Source organism: Euleptes europaea, chromosome 1, assembly GCF_029931775.1.
Source record: "Euleptes europaea isolate rEulEur1 chromosome 1, rEulEur1.hap1, whole genome shotgun sequence".
NCBI classification, from domain to species: Eukaryota; Metazoa; Chordata; class Lepidosauria; order Squamata; family Sphaerodactylidae; genus Euleptes; species Euleptes europaea.
The window spans coordinates 77,566,850-77,585,517 of NC_079312.1; the positions used below are offsets into that span (position 1 = coordinate 77,566,850).

At 44.8% G+C, this 18,668-nt stretch overlaps 3 protein-coding genes across 3 annotated transcripts in view; 2 read left to right on the forward strand and 1 right to left on the reverse strand.

Annotated features, from left to right (window-relative positions):
• RNF123 (ring finger protein 123) overlaps positions 1–663 on the forward strand; it is a 111,195-nt gene extending 110,532 nt beyond the window's left edge. Inside the window, exon 40 of the mRNA XM_056853978.1 lies at positions 390–663. Within this exon, the coding sequence (XP_056709956.1) occupies positions 390–489 (100 nt within the window). The 3' untranslated portion in view covers positions 490–663. The remainder of the gene's footprint in view (positions 1–389) is intronic.
• Positions 664–2,501: 1,838 nt separating this feature from the next.
• GMPPB (GDP-mannose pyrophosphorylase B) lies at positions 2,502–8,905 on the reverse strand. Its single transcript, XM_056857045.1, has 10 exons — positions 8,846–8,905; positions 8,512–8,646; positions 7,767–7,847; positions 5,760–5,808; positions 5,374–5,516; positions 4,688–4,846; positions 4,328–4,406; positions 3,631–3,758; positions 3,163–3,345; positions 2,502–2,660 (listed from the first exon to the last, which is right to left on the reverse strand). The coding sequence occupies exons 2-10, from the start codon at positions 8,638–8,640 to the stop codon at positions 2,529–2,531; spliced, it is 1,083 nt and encodes a 360-aa protein (XP_056713023.1). The 5' UTR covers positions 8,641–8,646; positions 8,846–8,905; the 3' UTR covers positions 2,502–2,528.
• A 995-nt stretch (positions 8,906–9,900) lies between these two features.
• On the forward strand, positions 9,901–17,467 carry NICN1 (nicolin 1, tubulin polyglutamylase complex subunit). Its single transcript, XM_056864890.1, has 6 exons — positions 9,901–10,041; positions 12,594–12,782; positions 14,364–14,477; positions 15,773–15,841; positions 16,460–16,564; positions 17,362–17,467. The coding sequence occupies exons 1-6, from the start codon at positions 9,901–9,903 to the stop codon at positions 17,401–17,403; spliced, it is 660 nt and encodes a 219-aa protein (XP_056720868.1). The 3' UTR covers positions 17,404–17,467.
• The last annotated feature ends 1,201 nt before the right edge of the window (positions 17,468–18,668 follow it).

Below are 18,668 nucleotides of genomic sequence, written 5' to 3' on the forward strand. Positions count from 1 at the left end.
GTATGGACTATGAATCACTGATTGGGCAGACACATCTCCCCCTAACGTGGGTTTTTTTTCCTAGGAGAGTAGCCTCGCCCTCCTGTTGGCTGAGAAACCTGTTAAATGGGGGGGAGAACCAGGTGTGGAGTCCTTAAAATGGCAGCCCTGGATATATCTGAATATTTCCAGAAATATACACAACCCAGATTCTGGTATTCCCAAGAATCCTGAATATCATCCAGATTCCTGAAAAATACTGATAAAGTGTTTCTTGGGTATATATTTGGACCAGACATATCCTAGCACATATCTCTTGCAGTGGCAGAGGCAGCTGCAGTATGTGGGGCTAGTAGAAACCCTGTAACTGTGGACAAACGGGTAAGGGCTGTCACTCTTTGTCTTTCCAGAGCCTGTATCAACCAGCACCTGATGAACAACAAGGACTGTTTCTTCTGCAAAGCCACCATTACGGGTGTGGATGATTACATTAAGCCACCCACCTCCTAGTGCCTGGACCCTGCAGGGCAGGGCCACATGCCCGGGCGGCTTCTCCATGCCGAGGACTCCCCGCCTCCCCCCTGCTCCAAGAGGACTTCTGTTCAAAGGCAGCTACAGTTCAGCACAACTGAGCTCAGCTTTATTTATAACACCTCTTGCAGACCAGGCGGCGCCGTACACACCGCCCAGGTCACACCATACCCTTCGGTTCCCCCTGAATTTAGGTACACTTCCTGTGGCTGCCATTGGCTCCAAGCCAACAGGTGTTGGGCTTTCCCCATGGGGGGTATATACAAGGGGGCCGAACGTGCTCAGGTTTTCTACCTCAGCCTGAATCTGTAGCTCCTTTCCTGCGTCTGGCCCAGGAGCCCCCGTCTCATGCTGTTGCTGGGACACGTCCTCTTTTGCGTGGTGCTCTCCCACAGCCAGTCTTCTCCCATGAGGCCTGCTGCCTACTAGCCAAGTGTGTTCTTGCTGCTGCTATTGCAGTGCTTTGCTGTTTGACGATGTATGTGTGGATCAGATATTTAGGTGGGCATACAGTGCAGTAACCTATGTGCCTACCACCTGCTGTGTTGGCTTTTAATGCAGAGGGAGATTGGGACATCAGGACGATTCAAAACACGTGATTCCCCAAGAGGTGCAGCTGAGCAGAGGCCTGTAGCGTGTGGTTGACTGAATGAGCTGGTTGCATCTGGCTCCTTTCCTCGGTGAAGACAGCTGCATAACCATGATAGAAAAGACACTAGGCCAGGTTTTTGGGTGGAAAGCCTAGAGATGCACCTAAGGGGCACACTTTCCTATAATTAACATAGATACAGCGGTGAAGCACACAGCCACCAAAGAGGAACGGGAGTATGAAAAGACTGCCGAGGGTGGGGTCAGCATTTGGATAGTGTGGTGGGCGAGAGACACTCATTAGATTGATTTTATAGGCTGTTTCAGAGGTGAACCTGATTGCACTGCTATCCTCCACCAGCAGAGGGTACCCACAGCACCAGCCCTTCACTGTGTGACTCATACTATACAGGAACAGACAAGGATGTTTGTTTTTTAATTTACTAACTGTGTGTGATTTGTAACCAGAAGCATTGGAGAGGGCAGCAAACAATGTGCTTGGAGCAAGGAATTTAACTTATGTGCATCTACAATTGTTTCTCCTTCCCCCTACCCACCCACCAGAGGGAGTGTTACTTCCATACAATGGATTATTATTAAATTATTATTCCTTACAGGCGTGCTGTGTATTCATCTCCACCACTGTGGAAAGCCATCATGGAGTCAGGCTCTGATTTGTAAGACAAAAATACCAGTGTTGGGCCTGGCAGCTTCAGGAATACTTAGGAGAAAATCAGCAGCAATTGGGGAGCTGCTCTTAAGGACTGTCCCTGTCTGCCCAATGTAAGAAACAAAGAAAACACAAGACATAAATCAGCTCTTATTGTTCATTACAATATGATTTTTGTTTGTTTTCAGTAGCTGGCAGAACCCTGTCCCTACTCTGAATAATACCATTAGTGATGATTGGCCATGTTGAGGGAGAAGGTTTCAGTCTTTGTAAGGCAACAGAGTTCCAAAGAAGTATGGGAAGAGACTGCATTCAGACTTCCCCATGAGAAGTGAAAGCTGTCCTGGAATAACAGCCCAACATGCCGTGCATTCTCCTCCACAGGCCTGACCTGGATCTGTTGTCTTTGCAGACTAATTACTGCACTACGCCCTGCTTGCTTGCTGCTGGCCATCTCTTGCTCACAGCCACTTTCCTTGCTAAAGCACGGGTCCTCACTTTTGCAGAACAAGCTCAGAGCTAGCTTAGATCTTCCTGACCTGCCTTCTTCCCGAGCACAGCATCTGAGTGGCGCAGATCCTGGTATACTTTTCTGTAGGACCCATGCAAAAAGGTTAGGAGTTCAGCAGCAGGGGAAAAGCATTTTCTCCAGAAATCAGTGATCCCCCTGCTGCCAAGGCACAGGGTGGGGATGGCCCCAGTACAGGGTAGCACAGGCAGGGCCTCGGGGGGCTAGTCCAGCACTAAAATCCCAGAATCGCTACATAATGATGCGTGGCTCTGGCACGGACTCAGCAATGGATTTGTGAGGCAGCACATTCGCACCATTGAGGTAGAGTTCATCATTCACAATGACATCCTCGCCGAGTACAGTCACGTTCTCCATCCGCACCTAAAGAAAAAGCATACCAGATACCTTAAGCCTCTTAAGGTGAGCTGGGGGAGGGGGGAGCAGCCATTTTGCCAAGTCAGAACTTAAGCTAGCATGGTGGTTACAGGAGACAGTTACCGCCATGATAGTTGTCTGCCAGCTTAACAGCTGCAGCCCAGGCACAATGGCAGGTCTCGCCAGCACCACAAGCCCTGCTACACAAGATGACTTACTCATCAAGGAACATACTGGCATTACTTGGCTAAAAGCACACAGTGGGAAACTGTAGGTGGGCAGGCTACAACTGCTTGGAGGCTGTCAGAGCAACAAGAGGGTATGGAGCACATCCCAAGTATATGACTAACAGTCAGAGAAACCAATGGCATGTGGGGAAATCTGTCCAGTGGAGGAAATCTGGCTGAGTAATCCTCCACTGCCCTATAGCATTGGTGTACATTTTGTTCTCCAGAAGGTATCTCAGCGCTGTGTCTTCCAAAACCCTGTCACTCTCATGGCAACTTACCCACTGGCCTACAGAGGAGCTCCAGCCAACAATGCAGGACTCAAGCCAAGAATGGGAACGGATGCGCGAATCTTTCAGGACAGTGCAACGCTTGATCCGAACCCCATCCTCTATCACCACACCTGCTCCAATAGTGACATTGGGGCCGATACTGCAGTTTGCTCCGATCTTGGCTGTTGGGTCCTGGAAAGGAAGAAAAACTAGAATGAAAGGTTTAGTGTTGCTCGGAGCAGCCTTCAACTCCTTGAATAGGGAGAAGTAGATTCCACCTGTGAGGAAAAGGAAGTTTCACAGATCATTAGGTAAGATTTCCATACAGCTTTAGGCCCCACAACACGGCAGGCATATTCAGAGTTGCTGCCCCACCCCTATAATACTCTCCCACCAGTGCTAGACAAACCCCAGCTGCACTATGGAAGGGCTACTTGCTGCCCTACTCATTCCAAATGAGGGCCAACATGGACTTACCACGAGTACGTTCCCCACAAAACCTGGCCCTGAGTGCAGCCGCTCCGGCTGCTTCAGCCGCAGAAACTGCAGATACATGCACATGCCCGTCAGGAAATCTTTCGGTTGGCCAATGTCCATCCAGAACCCTGTGAAGGCAAAGCTGCATTAATCCAAGGCCAGTCTCTCGGGCGGAGCTTCCACGAGGTGTCGCTGGCATTAGCAGTAGAAGTGGGAAGAGCTTTTCTGAAGTGCAGGGGGAGTAGGACTCCAGGCCTGGCAGCCTTCCAGCTGTTCTGTACTCAGGAGACTCTAACTGGATATGGTTATCATCTCCCCAGTAAGTAACAAGTGCTCTACCTCAGATAGATTAACACCAATGCTACAGGGAATCAACAGCGGCTACAGCTAAGCAAGCTGTCCATGCTTGCTGGAGAAAGTTCTCACTGCTGAACTTCACAATCAACAGCTTTCAATATTATCTGGTAATGACAAGATCTAGAAGTAACGTGCTAAATGAGTTTTTCTTGGACTTTTGACCCGTGTTGTGACATTTTGGTAAAACCTCCAACACAAACACAATTCAAATTCTGGATATTTGTTTTGGCTTCTCAACTTCATCTTTCAGAAGTCCTCTATCATGGTCTCAAGTGACCCTATTGTACCTTCAGTTTTAAGAGTGCAATTTCAAATCTATGTGCCATGCTATGATTCTTACCCTGTAGTTCCATGGCATAGAGTTGTCCTTGCTCTGCCATCACTGGGAAGATTTCCTTCTCAATCGAGGTAGGTTGCAGCTGAAAGTAAAGAGTTCAGTTAACTGGGCATCCCTAACTTAGGAGTTAAAGATGCACAGTTCCCAGGATCAGCCATGGCAGAAGGTACCTGACCAGAATCCTTGTCCTATGCATCATGCCCTTTGAATCCAACACAGGTTAAAACTTGCAAATGTTAGAGCTGGGTTCTACAAAACTCCCAGCCCAAGATGTAAAAGTGTGGGCAGCAGAAAGCCATGGCCTCAGGCACTTCAACTAGTCTGCCCTGGAAAAGATCCTCTTAGACACTTCATGTCACCTACCTGGATTCTTTCGAGCACACTTGGGTTGAAGATGTACATGCCAGCATTGATCTTATTGGAGACAAAAACCTGGGGTTTCTCCACAAAGCGGTGTATGCGCCCAGTATCAGCTTCACACACCACCACACCATATTTTGAGGGCTCCTCCACCTTTGTCACCTGCAAGGTAGCAAAGTCAACATCAGACCCAGACATGGTTAAAGATACAGAACCACATGCCACAGAGATGCCTCAATGTGAAGCATTCTCCCGATTTACAATTTTTATTCTGATCTCATTTTATATGTTTTAAAGAGCTTGGCGTGCAGAAGAAAAGATAGGAGTGGGGCTGAGTCCACAATGAATATTTTCAGTCCCATTCCATTTCTTCCAGTGAATACAGAGACCACAAGGTCTTGTCCTTTCTCAAAATAAGAACAAGTACCTTCAGTTAGTAAAGCATTCTCCTAAGCATATGAGAAGTCAATAGAGAGCGTTGACTCTTTAAAAATGTAGTTTGTCTGGTTTGTGCAGTCACAGATTACACCAAGGCTCGAGGAAGCAACAGAGCTTTTGTTCCCGCTCCCCCAAACAGAACTGGAATCCTGGCAGCTCCACAACCAGTAGTGAAGAGGCAAGAATCCCCAGGCAGTCCAAAGCCATAAGCGGCATTACTTGCATGCAGCTGATCCACCTTTGATATTTACCACAATGGTGCCCTCTTTGCCATGATGCCTGTGGAAGCGCACCATGTCTGTAAATGGGAAGTCACAGATCACATCACTGTTGAGTACGAAAAAAGGCTCAGAATTCTCATTCAATAGCTCCCGAGCCAGTGCCAGTGGGCCAGCTGCAGAGGGAAAAGGGATCGTTAGTATTCCATGCTTATCTATGAGTTCTTCAACAACTGTAGCCAGCATGCACTGCTCAACCCAATTCAGGAAGTTCTTTTAATACATAGCGTCCTGAAATAAGTAGCCAAATTGTCATCTGCACAGAGCCCAAGACTTATAGGGCTGCTGCAGATCTCTGTTGCGATCCCACACTGACCACCATAAATCCTCACCGCAATCTCACTGCCAGAAGCACTTACCTGTGCCCAGTGGTTCCTTCTCATGTGACAGGGAAATACGTATGCTCAACTGGGAAACAAAGAAGAGAGTTTGGAAAGTGAGGACTAGGAGACAAGCACTAACAATTTAATGTTTCTGTGCCTGTTACCCTCAGCACAGCTGCCTGAATACCCATCTTTTCATTGGACTTACAAATCCCTTTCTGATAGGACAACACAGTGGTTCACCTTTTTTTTTTAATTCTTTTTTTATTGCATTGGAGGTCATTTTACATCTCCATATCTTTATAATTACAATTTACACTTTCCTTCTTCCATTACAAATTCCCCCCCCCTCACGGACCAATCCATAATATCATATTTTCATATTTTCATCCATGAACATAGCCTTTTTAGTTTTACTAAAGTCTCTTTGTTGGCTTCTCCACTTTTCACCCAATTAATGTATGGGTTCCACTTAGTCTTCAACTCCACTTCTTCTGTTTCTCCCAACGTCTGTTGTTTTAAGTATCCCAGCACATCTGTTTGCACATATTCGAACACATAGTTATTCCACCTGTCCATAGTCCACTTTGTTTTATCTTTCCATCTAAAAGCTATAAATGCGTGAGCCGCTAATATCATTGATTAAACATCTCTTGTTTACTCTTTTCTACCTTCTCACACCCCATAAGTGGTTCACCTTAAACAAGACATTTCTTTGTCATTATTATAGCTACATCACTATCATTCACTGCTTTAGGATTAGATGTAGATACTCACTGGTCTTTATTATAATGATGTTGCAAATGAACAGCGTCAATTAGGCAAGACAATGGAAGTTGACTCTGCCATTGCTTTAACATTCAGATCCTAAACACTTATTTGGAAGCACAAGTCCATGGAGTTCAATATAACTATTAGGTAGGTTTGATTATACATTTTAAAAAATCGGTTCAAACGGTCTGAGACCAATGGAGATGCTGTCTCACTGAAAGCCAGTTATGATGTAGTGGTTAAATTGTTGGACTAGGATCTGGGAAACCCAAGCCGAAATCCCCACATTGCCATGCAGCTTGCTGGGTGACCTTGGGCCAGTCACACACTCAACAGCCCTGTGAGGTAGGTTAGGCTATGAGGATAAAACACAGGAGAAATACGTAAGCTTTTTGGGATGTTATTGGAGAGAAAGGCAGGGCATAAATAAAGTAAATAAATAGAAAAATAATGGGAATTTGTGGCCACAGCAACCCACTACTGAAATATACCAGGCCTACTGAAAACTGGAGGGTCGTAGGGAGAAGAGTACATAATAGCTCTCAGATCATTAAGTACAAAATCTTGATTTTTAGCTGGTGTGCCAGGAACTCTGTTACAGGAATCTACAGAAAAGCAGATAACAGTGCCGAAAAAAGGCCATACCCTATTTTTATAGAGTAGGGTAGAGACAGTATTTTAAGCCATGCCGGCATTAAGAAAATGGGTTATTAGTTTCGCTTTGTGGACCTCGATTAAAAATTTGGGTATAAACTATGTTTCAATTGAGCTATGCAGTAAAACTCATACACTGCCTTGCAACACAGCTAACAGGTTTTACAGTGCTCTGTGGCAGTGATGTGGCAGTAAGGTAAAAGGTCACTGAGCCACTGGCTTTGTTAGCAATCCATTCAAATTAGGCAAGAACACTTTAACATACTCGCAAGAGTCAAAGCTGCTTCCTGCTGTGATGACTTTCATTTAAGTTCCTTTTCCAAACACAGCCACTGATTCACTTTTTCAAGGCAGGGGAATTTTAACACTTTTCCTCACCTGCTCTCTTCCTTTTGAAAGCTACTCTAAGCGCTTTTTACCCACAGTGGGGAAAACTTATGCGTACGTATATTTTTCTACAGTCAGAATATAAACAGACCAAAGGATAGCCTTTGGGGAAAGGGCAGAGAAGGAAAAAGATAAAGAATCAATTGAGCTTTTGAGGCATGCTTATCTATTGTTCCCATTCTAAATAGCTCACTTAAACAATCTGGCAGCTGTTCAACCTGCAACACATACCTTTTGTTCCTGCTCCTTCATTTCCTTCTCTAGCAATTCTGACATATAGCTGACTGCGAGTATCACATGGTTTACACCTGCCTGTCAAGACAGGAGGAAGTCAGGATCCAGAAATAATTCCAAGCCCAAATGCCTATTCACACAAACATTTCAGCAAATTATGTGTCAAAACTGTCATATTAAGGAATAAATATTACAGAAGCAGGGAGGTTTCACTACCAGTTAGAATCCAACTTACTGAGTAAGAGAAGTAACGAACATTCTAGGAGGTGACTACAAAATGTTTTTTTTTAAATCACCTCATCGTCAACTCATTTTGCAGGACAATACCCAAGCTAATCAGCCACTAATGTCCATGCATTCCCTTCTAAACATTGCCTGGATTTAGAAATCTATTTCTAACACTTTCTCTCAAGCATCTTTCTCTAGCTATAGTGTCAGATATCAGATGAACATCGATTCCAGTTACCAAAACAGAAATTGTCTCCTGGGACTGTAGATAGCACAAATCAGAATATACATTCCCCATGTGTTCGCCTCTTTTTCTGACAACGGTTCTGTACCTTTATAAGGAACAGATAAAGGAAGAAATGCAGTAGATGTCCCTTCCCCCAGAGCTGCTGTGATGGAGAAAGCATCTCCTGTTAATTTTCTGCCCACCCCATGGCTCTTAATAGAGCTGCTTTCGGGGGAAAATAGAGCTGCTTCATCTTCCCCCACACCAGATGAGGAAACTCAGTCTTACCTTCACTAAGGCCTCCACTTGATGCAACAGGATGGGTTTGTTACAAAACTCCACAAGCGGCTTGGGGATGCTGAGCGTCAAAGGCCGCAATCGGGTGCCGTAGCCACCCACCAAGATCAGCGCCTTCATCCTTGCCTATGGGGATCGAAGGTGTCAAGGGGGTGGGCCGGGGGCTTTTCCTCCGGCCTCCTTTCTACCTTGCCCCGCTCAGGCACGCGGGACTTGCCAGAGGAACCGCAAGCCCTTGGCCTTGAACCGGGCCTACACACCGAGGATCTTGCCTACTCGAATTCAACCGGATCCCGCCCCCCACCCGCTCGCTCCGGATCCTCACCTGCCGCTGCCGGCCCAGCCCAGAGGCTCCTCCCTGCCCGGCCGAGAAAGATTCAGCCTCCACAACATCCCCGTCAAGCTCCCGTTCGAACTCACTGACCAATCAGCTTACCGAACGTGTCCTAGCGGTCCAGGGAGCCAATGCTGACCGAGAACCATCACATTTGCCGTCCAATCACGTTGTACGCTTTCCGGTTCCCACAGCAACGCGGAAACAACAAAAAGCGCCGTTTTCGTCATCTCATAGCGCCGGCATTATTGTAGCGGACACGTCTCCGCATGCCGTGAAGCGGCGCAGAAGTTTCAAACCCTAAGCCCCGCCTTTCCAGGCTCCGCCTCCGAACTAGAGCCTTGTGACGCGATTAATGTGCGCTGTGACACTACCCCTAGCAACAAAGGCTCCCTTGTGGGAAAGCGCCGTTCCGTAGTGGCAGCACTTGCGTTACGTGATGCTGCCGTTCTTGTGGAAGCCTCATTGACGCTGGGTGGAGCCAGTAAGCGAAGCGGTGTCTCTTTCCCGGGGTGACAGCGGAAGGAGGACTGGAGAGACGCCACTCGGCCAGGAGCAGGCGAGTCATGTGCCAGGATCAGCAGTCACACTGGGTGGGGCCGCGGCACGCATACCTTCCCGCTCGTTATTTGGCCAGGCGGTCTGTCTCTTGATAGGGGTAGCTCCACCTAGCTGCTTTCCTTTACTGACTGTTGGAGGGGGTATCGTTTACAAGTTGCTAAAACGTTCTTCAGCATCTCCTGAGTGCATTTCTGTGCATGCTTGCCGAGGAGTGTGTCACACTGGGTTCAGTGGGGTTTACTCCCAGAGTAAAGATGCATAGGCATGCATAGGTTATTGGAGCCCGCGCTTCCACAGGCTGCATCAGGACTTCTATCAGCTACACAGAGAGGGTTACAGGCTATTCTGGGAAACTTCCTGTGTTAGTTGTGCCTCCCCCACCCCAATACGGATTATGGTGTTTAGTAGGGCAGAATTTCCAGCGTTCTGGTATGTGGATGTAATTATTATGATCCAGTGAACTGAGCCTGTGGCTCTTTTCCAGTATGGGGACCATGGCCCATGAGTCTGCACCATGTACCGTCAAAAGCCCAGTCATGCTACAAGTGGGTGACATGAGGTCCGAGCTAGGCCGGCCAGGTGTTGCAGTGATTGATGTGATGCTACCACACTCTCAGACCATTGATGTGAGTATGAGCAAACATACGTAGTGTGTTGTTATAAACCTGCAATCTAACCCTTATCAACTGTATTGTTAATCCTATACCTGAAGCTAACTGGGCAGTCCTAAACAAATTTACACTCTTCTAAGCCCATTAAGTTTAATTGATTTAGAAGGGTGTAATTCTGCTTACAATTGCATTGTAAGAGTTTGATCCATGCATTTTCTGCTTCAAATCTCATCTCTGTTAAAAATAACTTCTGTCCCTTTAGTTTTGGATGAAAAGATTTGTTTATTGATCAGCAATTGTAGACATTGCAAACAGCTGTGTACCTTTGACCATTACTAATTCATACATATTTACTACACAGGTTATTTTTCCACTAATACACATCTTGAAATCTAATTGGCTAGTCATTCAATGTGAGGCAATCATGCAAGCATATCATTGACATTTTGGTGGTCAGCAAACATGATTATATTAATTACAATCAGGTTATTTAGTCTTACCTAAAACTAAAATAGAAAATATTCCGTTTAGCAACCCACCAACAGAATAGAACATCTCCACTTTCAGCATTTCTTTCTGCTTCATATATCATTTTTTCTCTGACATGAAATCTTCCTACGTATGTCATTATCCCTGGATTTCTACAGTTTTGCCCCTCCCTCTATTAATAATACAGGTACGTAGTTACAAGTGGTATGCATGCAACTCTTGTGAAAACGTATTATAAAGATGTTAGATCATGTTCTTAGTATTGTCATTGCTATTTACTTGGTATCGGACATTAATTATTTGAGTTAATACCTTTTCTCATAGGATAGGAAAGATATTGGCTTTCCTTGACTGCTGTCTCCCAAAACAGACTGTCGAATTTGCTAGAAATTCAAAGTAGCTAGTCAGGTTGGAGGCAATATTGATTGCAGTACTCTCTTACAGTTCCATATCCCAGGTCTCGGAAGATTACCATAGCTGTCAAGTAGGTTTGTATGGGAGTAGGCAGTTTTTATTATATGCTGGTCCCAAACAGTGCTTGACGTACTTCTGTTACTCTTAGCTTAATTCTGCTGAGTAGACTGCTGTGCTGTATGTTGGTCTTTAGAATTCTAAGGAGAGCAAGACCACCATAAGCACACGAGGTTAGATTTATTAATCAAACCAGTTCATTACGCACAATAGCACACTACACTAGCAATCAGCAACTAATCAAGTAAAAATATGCAAAACATGTCATTACCTCGTCCATGGGAATTAAGGGTACCAACTGAAGCTACATGGTGGCCTAACTGGTCACTTCAGAGGCAGAGAGTCAGTCTGGTCTTCTCAGGTCCTTAGCTTTGCTCCTGGTGGGGTTTGAGAGCATAGAAACAACTTTGGATTTTGGAATTATATCTTTCTGTCTGTGCTTCTCTCTCCCTGGATTGCTCTGAGCTTCCTTTGGCTACATGGTCAACTTTTAAAGAGAAATTTATTGCTCTCAATGGAGAGATTAAAAGTTCAATTATACCTTCCCCTTGCAGCTATTACTTTTGAGCATGTTCTGGCCACATCTTGTATAAGGTAAGCATATTTTTACATGTACATGTGAAGAAAAGGCTTTAGCAAGATCTAGCAATTCCTAATTACTCCTGTTCCATTTTTATCCAGACTATCTTTGTATGTTGCTTGAAGCAGCAGTTTTCTATTCTAAATACTTTGCATAAGCTGTCTGCTGGTTTTCCAGACATTCATTTATGGGTACCCAAAAGGTTGAGTGAAACAAGACGTAAATGACACGATAAAATATATTTATTATAAAATGCTTATGCACATATTTTTCAAAAGTCCATATGGCAACAGATACAGGGTTGATAATCTAAAATCACATGCCAAACACGTTTTGGCCCTCAGGCCTTCTTCAGTGGTTTAATACAACATATTTTGCACACATAAAATTTCATAAACAAATGTAATCATTTAGTGTCAGCCCAGGTATCCAAGTGAGTGTTTCTAAGCTATATTTAGAAATGTATAAACAAGCATCTAAGGAATGTAGTTAAAATATTTCTTTCTGGACCGGGCTATTATTTGTTTATTGTTACAGCCAATGGCCAGCATTGACCAGGATGTTATTACATTCAGAGTGTGCACCCCATTATCAAAAAAGACAAGAAAAGGCTTTAGCAAGATGTAGCAAGTCCTAATTATCCCTGTTCCATCTTTTTCCAGACTATCTTTGTATGTTACTTGAAGCAGTAGTTTTCTGTTCTAAATACTTTGCGTAAGCTGCCCACTGGTTTTCAGATATTCATGCCAGAGATCTTTCTGGTCACCTTGGCTAGCTTAACCACAAATTTCTTAACTTCTTTTTTCTTTTGCTTACAAATATTGACCAGAGGGTTGTTTGGTCACTGGCTCTGGCCTGTTCTTAACCTCAACTCAGAAACTTCTCCTGCTTGGCCCAGGACTTGAGTCTGTGGGGATTCTTTAACCTCTGAAGTTCAGGTACCCCCATTACACTGCAGAGGATGGAATGGGGGGGTCTCCATAAATTGCTATTTTTCTGAATAGTCCATTTCTGTTCTTTGTTTCAGTTGCAGGAAATTGTATTCAAGAACTATTACACAGCTTTTTTGAGCCTGCGGGTGCTGCGCCAAAGCACCACAGATGGTGGAGATGAAAGTCCTTCCAAGTGGGTTACCTGCCTGCGAAACTATTGCTTGATGCCTAACCTGCATACAGAGGAAGGCTCACAGGATTACTTCTCAATTTCTAAGCATCAGGTCAGGATTTCAGCTTCTGTTGGCATTTCACCTATGCTGATATTTGATCCTCCCTACTATAGTGCAAGGTGTTTCCTGCCTGACATGGCGGCCTGTGCTCTATATCGTGTCCTCACTTTCCCTACAGAATGACATAAATATCGCTCAGTAAATACAACATACAAGTCTCCGTTCTAATGGCCTACAGTCCACCTTTCATCTCAAGTCGTTAATGATGCTGTTCTGGCCAGGCTGCTGTTTTGCTCATTAGGGCCAGTGTGAGTTCATTCTCTAAGGAAATGCAGAAAGCTAGGGCCTGGTGTGCGTAACCATTTCTGACAGCCTGGCACTTCCAGAAAAAGCTAATTATTAATGATGGGGATCATAGCCAAACTCCATTTTGTACTCTTGATGTTTCAGTGAGTTTTGTTACTCCTCACTGTCTTGTCTTGGGGTTAGCTTACTGATGGATAAACTGAGCCAGTCTGACAGTTATGATGGGTGAAAAGAATATGTACTATTTTGAAATGAATATTCATTTATATAGCACTGTCAGTGTGAAAGGGATCTGTTTCCATCCTTGCAACATCCCTTAGAGGTAAGTCGTGATAGTTCCTTCAGCTAAGGAAATGGGCACACTATGGCGGAGAGCTGTCAGTGTGATTACTGAAGGACTGTAACTCCCAGATGGGAACCTGTGTGGCAATTGTGGTTCTTGCACCAGTGCCCTCTCTCTTGAGAACATGATCTGGTGTGGCCAGGGCCTTTTCTGTTGCTGCACTGCAGCTGTGGTATAGCTTCTCAGGAGTAAGGCAGGTGCCTTCTAGCAAGTTTGTAAAACATCTGTTTAAGAGAGCTTATGGTACATCTTTAAGGTTATAGGTATCTTCTCCGGCTGATCTCTATGATGTCTTCTAATAGATGTGTATTTTTGTATTGTATTGTTACCTGCCATGAATCCTGACCATGTTGGAAAAAAGACAAACTGTATAAAAACAAGCTTAAATAAATTTGCCAGAGTCTGCCCAGGAAGTCTGTGGCTGAGCCAAGATTTGACCAGACCTCCAAGGTCTGTGTATTGAACGATTCCATTTCTCTGAACCACAGTAATATGCTGACTTGGCCCTTATTCTTAGAACTCTTTATGGTATTGCCCATTTGGAATCTTTTCATATTGTTTTTAATCCTGAATTTTTCTTACTAGTGCAGTGGGTGGTAGGCAATGCAGTTATCTGGGTAATGCTAACACTGGGGTTGTGAATGACAATTTCAGCATGCCCTTCAAGGGAGAATTTATTAAAAATACAGTTCTATAGGTAAAAAACTCCTTTGTGAAAAGATTTCCAGCCCTGTCTCTAAAAGGAACAGAGTCTCTGTACCCATAATTTGTTGACCTCAACGCTGCAGTAATAATGTCTAGCCTATCCCAGTGAACTGTACCAGCTCCAGCAAAAGTTGTCCAGTGCACCCCACTTCCATAGTTGTACCATAGTAACCTCTGTACCTTTCCCCCTTCTTTAATCAACAAGTGCTTCAGCCTTATTACCATCGATGTCTTCCTGCAGTTGCCTTAACTTCTTGTCTCCCTTGTTGTTTTGCTAGATGCTTTGTGATATGGACCAGGTGGCTGCCATACGTCTGATCCTACGTCAACCTTCTCCAGTGTGGCTACATTTCAGCATCGAGGAGCTACAGCTCTACCCTGGGAGTCAAAAGGTGCATGCCCGGCCCCTTGTCAAAGCACCTTTCCCTTACATAGCCATTCTTTTCATCTTGTTTACTTGTTTCATTTATACCCCAGAAGATTAAAAAAATAAATAAGGCTAAGGCCAATGGTGCAAAATATATTTTATTACTCAGTTAAAATTCTCTATGTGTTTTGCCCATGGAGCTTCTTCAAGGGAAATCTGTTAGTCTTGCAGTGGTATAAGATCTCTGATCTTATACTCTTCTTTGAAGATCTTATACTCTTCTCTGATCTTATACTCTTCTTTGAAAAACATGTATTTAAGAGAGCTTATGGTACAGCTGTAAGGTTATAGGTGTGGTCTCCGGCTTATCTATATGATGTCTTTTAATAAATGTGTATTTTTGGATAGTATTTGTAGTTACCTGCCCTGACAAGGTGTATAAATACCTTAAATAAATTTACCAGAGTCTGCCCAGAAAGTCTGTGGCTGAGCCAAGATTTGACCAGACCTCCAAGGTCTATGTATTGTCTGGCCCTTTTATTTCTCCTTTCATTTATGCCTGCCTTTCTCCCCAACGGGGACCCAGAACAGCTTACATCAGTCTCGTCACCTCCATTTTATCCTCGCAACACCCTGTGAGGTAGGTTAGGTTGAGAGTGTGTGAGTGGCCCAAGGTCTCCCAGCAAAGCTTCCATGGTAGAGTGGGGATTCGAATCTCAGTCTCCCAGATCCTCATCTGACACTAACCACTAAATCACACTGGGGTTTTTTCTGTGTGCATGATTAGCTGCCCTTAGGCTCTGTCACTTGAATTTACCCTCATTCTAAATTTGAGAGGATGCTATACCTAAATATTTCCCTTTAATTCAGAGCTGTCAGGCCAGTTCTGCTTCTAAGTCTTCATTCTGACTGCCTACAGTGCACCTTTCAGCTCCAGCCATTACTGATACGTGAGCGTTACTTATTCATCTGCTTGGCCTGAATATTCCTTTGAGATTTCTGTAAGAAGCAGCTGCACTTTGTTGAAGCCAACCTCCTTACCTCTCTTCATAACCAAAGATCTCTCACCAGTGAATTACATGAGATATGAGGTTGTTTCTGGAATCTAAGGAATCTAAATCTATGAATTCAATATCTCCTTAGGAACAGTTGAGGCAAATATTTACGGACATCCCTCACTATCTCTTGCCTTTCTGTACGTAACCTGTTCTGAGGGACAAAGTGAAATACTAAATAGAGAAGGTGCCTTAGCATGCTGGGCTATGTGTGTGTTCGTGTACTCACAAGTTTGCAAGGATCTGAGGGTGTTCTTTTTTCTAGAGCCCACAGAAAGGCTTTCCAGCCTGGCTTTCATGTCCATCTCCGGAACGGCCTGCCAGCCTGCATGATGTGAGTACTGTCACCGAGACCAGGGCCTGCCACCACAAGGCTATACCACCATCCCTTATGAGCTTGGGGCCCTTCCTACCATTGGGGATTGCTAATGGGAAATTGGGGTGGCCAGTGAAATCCTTGCAGATCCTAGTCTTGGATGAGGGAAGGCTGGTATTCAGTTCCATCCCTCTGACTCCTTTTCTCAGCTTTTTCCTATCTGCAAACCCTGATGCCATCAGCTGTGTCCCACCCAGACGTGCCATGCTTACATTGCCTGTGGAGCATCTGATTGTATTCTGAGCAATTAAGTGTTTCTTTCCTTTTAATATCTCTTGCTTCAACTTGTTTTGGAAGGGCTGCTGGACATATTACTGTAGTGTGGGTGGGGGGTGCGGTGGCAGATTGGTCCCCCATCCTCTCCTTCTGCCAGCACAAGAACAGTAGGGAAGGACAGAAAATGAGCAAGAATAAGCTGCTGTGTATGGGTAAACAGAGGCATGATTCCTTACATGTCACTTGTCCAGGGTTGATGTATGTTCAGCTCCTGGTGGGGAGTAGCTTCCGGGTGGACGTGTTGGATCAAGAAAAGCAGAGGAGAAGCTGCTGATCTGAAGAACTGTTCTTTGCTTTCAGGGACTCCCTGATGCTGACAAAGTGTCTTCTGAAGTGCAGCAAATGTGGGTTCTAACGGAGATGCTCCAAGCCAGCCAGCCGACGGCACAGATTGGACGTTTTGATGTTAGTTTTCTCTTGCTTCTGCTTAATGCTTGGTAGGAAGGGATCCCTTCACTGCACTCCCATTCAGAATCTAAACACAAAAAATGTGGTTAAAAGTATTGTCCCCTCCAACTCCTTTGAGCTGTATGTCTAGGCCTCACTGAGAGAACTAGATGCTTGTAGGGCCTGTCTGTGAAGAAGAACTCTTCTGGGTCAGAAGGCCAAAAGTCTTCTCTAGTCCATCGTCCTGTTTTCAGCAGTAAGTAGCCAGGTGCTGTGATGAAGGAACATCCTAGATGAAGGGAATCTTCTTTTAAAGATTGCATGTCTTCCAAGGACCTTGGCATGGCTTGCATGATATCTTCGTTTTAACTCAAAATAGATTAAACTGAGAGGAAATCAACTGACTCAAGGCCAGCCTTTGTGGCCAGGTGGAAATTGGAATTCAGCTCTTCTTGGCCTAGTATTATATTCATTACCCCACTCTGTGTCTCTGACTACTGTGGTTAGTGGCTCAGTTCAGGTGTGATATGGATCAAGTTTGAGCATGCAAGCCCGAGAATCATCTGGTCCTTGGGACCTGGGTTTGCAGGAAAGTTTAGATGTAATTGCATACTGGTTTGCAGCAAAAGTAGAAATAATTGATTAGCTGGCCACATAGAGGGGGATTACATGAACCTAAGGATGATCTTGGATTCATTCACATAATGCTGAATTGTGGTTTGCCTTTATATCTGAACTGAGCCAGTGTGGGGTGGGGAGACAACCTTGTCCCCAGCTTGCTGTCCTTTTACTAAAAATAATTGTGTCCATTTTAGGTGGACGGCTGCTATGATCTCAACCTGCTTTCCTACACTTGAGCTGGGCTGGAAGCTGACAAGATTCTCGAGAGCTGGACTCATTAGATCCTCATCCCTGCCTTATTGAATTGGCTTGAGGCAGGCAGAAATGGACTGAAACTGCTGCCTTCATGTCCTGGCCCTTCTCCTTCCTGCTGTATTGGGGTGGACTTTCTTCAAATTGGATTCTGTCCTGTCTCCCCGCTCCACACACCCTTAAGTCCTATGCGGAGAACATTCTCAACCCTGCATTTTGCGCTGGAGTTTGGAGGGTTGGGTTCCTCTTCCCCAAACAGCAGGTGCCTAACCTGGGTTTTTTAAATCTGGTCTTCTTTTCCAAGCTCACTTCTCTGCTGCATGTTTCCTATTGAGAGCAAAATGGAGCAATCTCTTTAATTAAGAATCTGTCTCTGTGGGAAGAGGAGGGCCTGAGATGTTTGGAAATGGCCAGATGGAGGGTGCTTTGTCCCCAGCTGCAAGTCTGGGAATTTCGGTGAAAGCAGAGTTCAGTTACAGATTCATTTGCTGTGGCTACCTCACAAGAAGCTATGTAGGTTTTTTTAATGCCCGAGTGGGAAAAGAAAAGGGTACATGGATAAGTTTTCAGGAGACCACCTCTTAACAAGTCTCTTTTCCTCTCTGGAAGAATATGAATAGCTACCTTTGGTGATTAGCAGGGCTATCCCTGATACCTCCCTTGAGCTGGAGCTGGCTGTGCCTATACGGCAATGACCATAGTGCCCGGAAGGAAGGTAATCTGCACTCATATGCCCAGCTCTGTGCTGTGCACAATAAAACTGTAGTGGGACCTGGTTTCAGTTAGTTGCTGGAGCACCCTGCAGTGTTCAGCAAGCACCCCACTAGAGACTTCAGGGTACGAAGACTGCATCACACTGGAAAGTTTAAGCTCCGCTGCGCAGTAGGGCTGCCTGCTAGAAAATGTAGTTGCACCATTCCTTACTTGCTGTCATCTATGCATTCCTAAATATTTTCTTTTGTTTCTGTCTCTGCTCTTCAGTTTATTTTTGTGTAGCTGTTAAATGCCAGTTATTCCCCTCAAGGGTTGAGCGCTTGAGAGAACAAATGAATACGGTAAAGGTCTGGGGTGAGATTCGTGGTGTACAAAGAACAGACTTGGCTACCTTTTGGAAAATCATTTTCTGTCTTAATTCCCCATTTGCGAAGCGAGCTTGCAATTACACCCTGAAAAGGCTGTTATGAAGTGATAGTTCCAAAGAATATCTGAGCACCTCACCTTTGAGGTACGCTGTGTGATATTTATGTAT

What these genes read in the sequence shown, in the direction of transcription:
- GMPPB (XM_056857045.1), bottom strand. Translation starts at nt 8,640, where the DNA reads ATGAAGGCGCTGATCTTGGTGGGTGGCTACGGCACCCGATTGCGGCCT. An exon ending in GAAGGAACCACTGGGCACAG is followed by an intron (nt 5,517 to 5,759) that starts GTAAGTGCTTCT and finishes TTCCCTCTGCAG; the next exon opens with CTGGCCCACTGGCACTGGCT. An exon ending in CTATGCCATGGAACTACAGG is followed by an intron (nt 3,759 to 4,327) that starts GTAAGAATCATA and finishes TTGCCTTCACAG; the next exon opens with GGTTCTGGATGGACATTGGC.
- NICN1 (XM_056864890.1), top strand. Translation starts at nt 9,901, where the DNA reads ATGGGGACCATGGCCCATGAGTCTGCACCATGTACCGTCAAAAGCCCA. An exon ending in TCTCAATTTCTAAGCATCAG is followed by an intron (nt 12,783 to 14,363) that starts GTCAGGATTTCA and finishes TTGTTTTGCTAG; the next exon opens with ATGCTTTGTGATATGGACCA. An exon ending in CACAGATTGGACGTTTTGAT is followed by an intron (nt 16,565 to 17,361) that starts GTTAGTTTTCTC and finishes TGTCCATTTTAG; the next exon opens with GTGGACGGCTGCTATGATCT.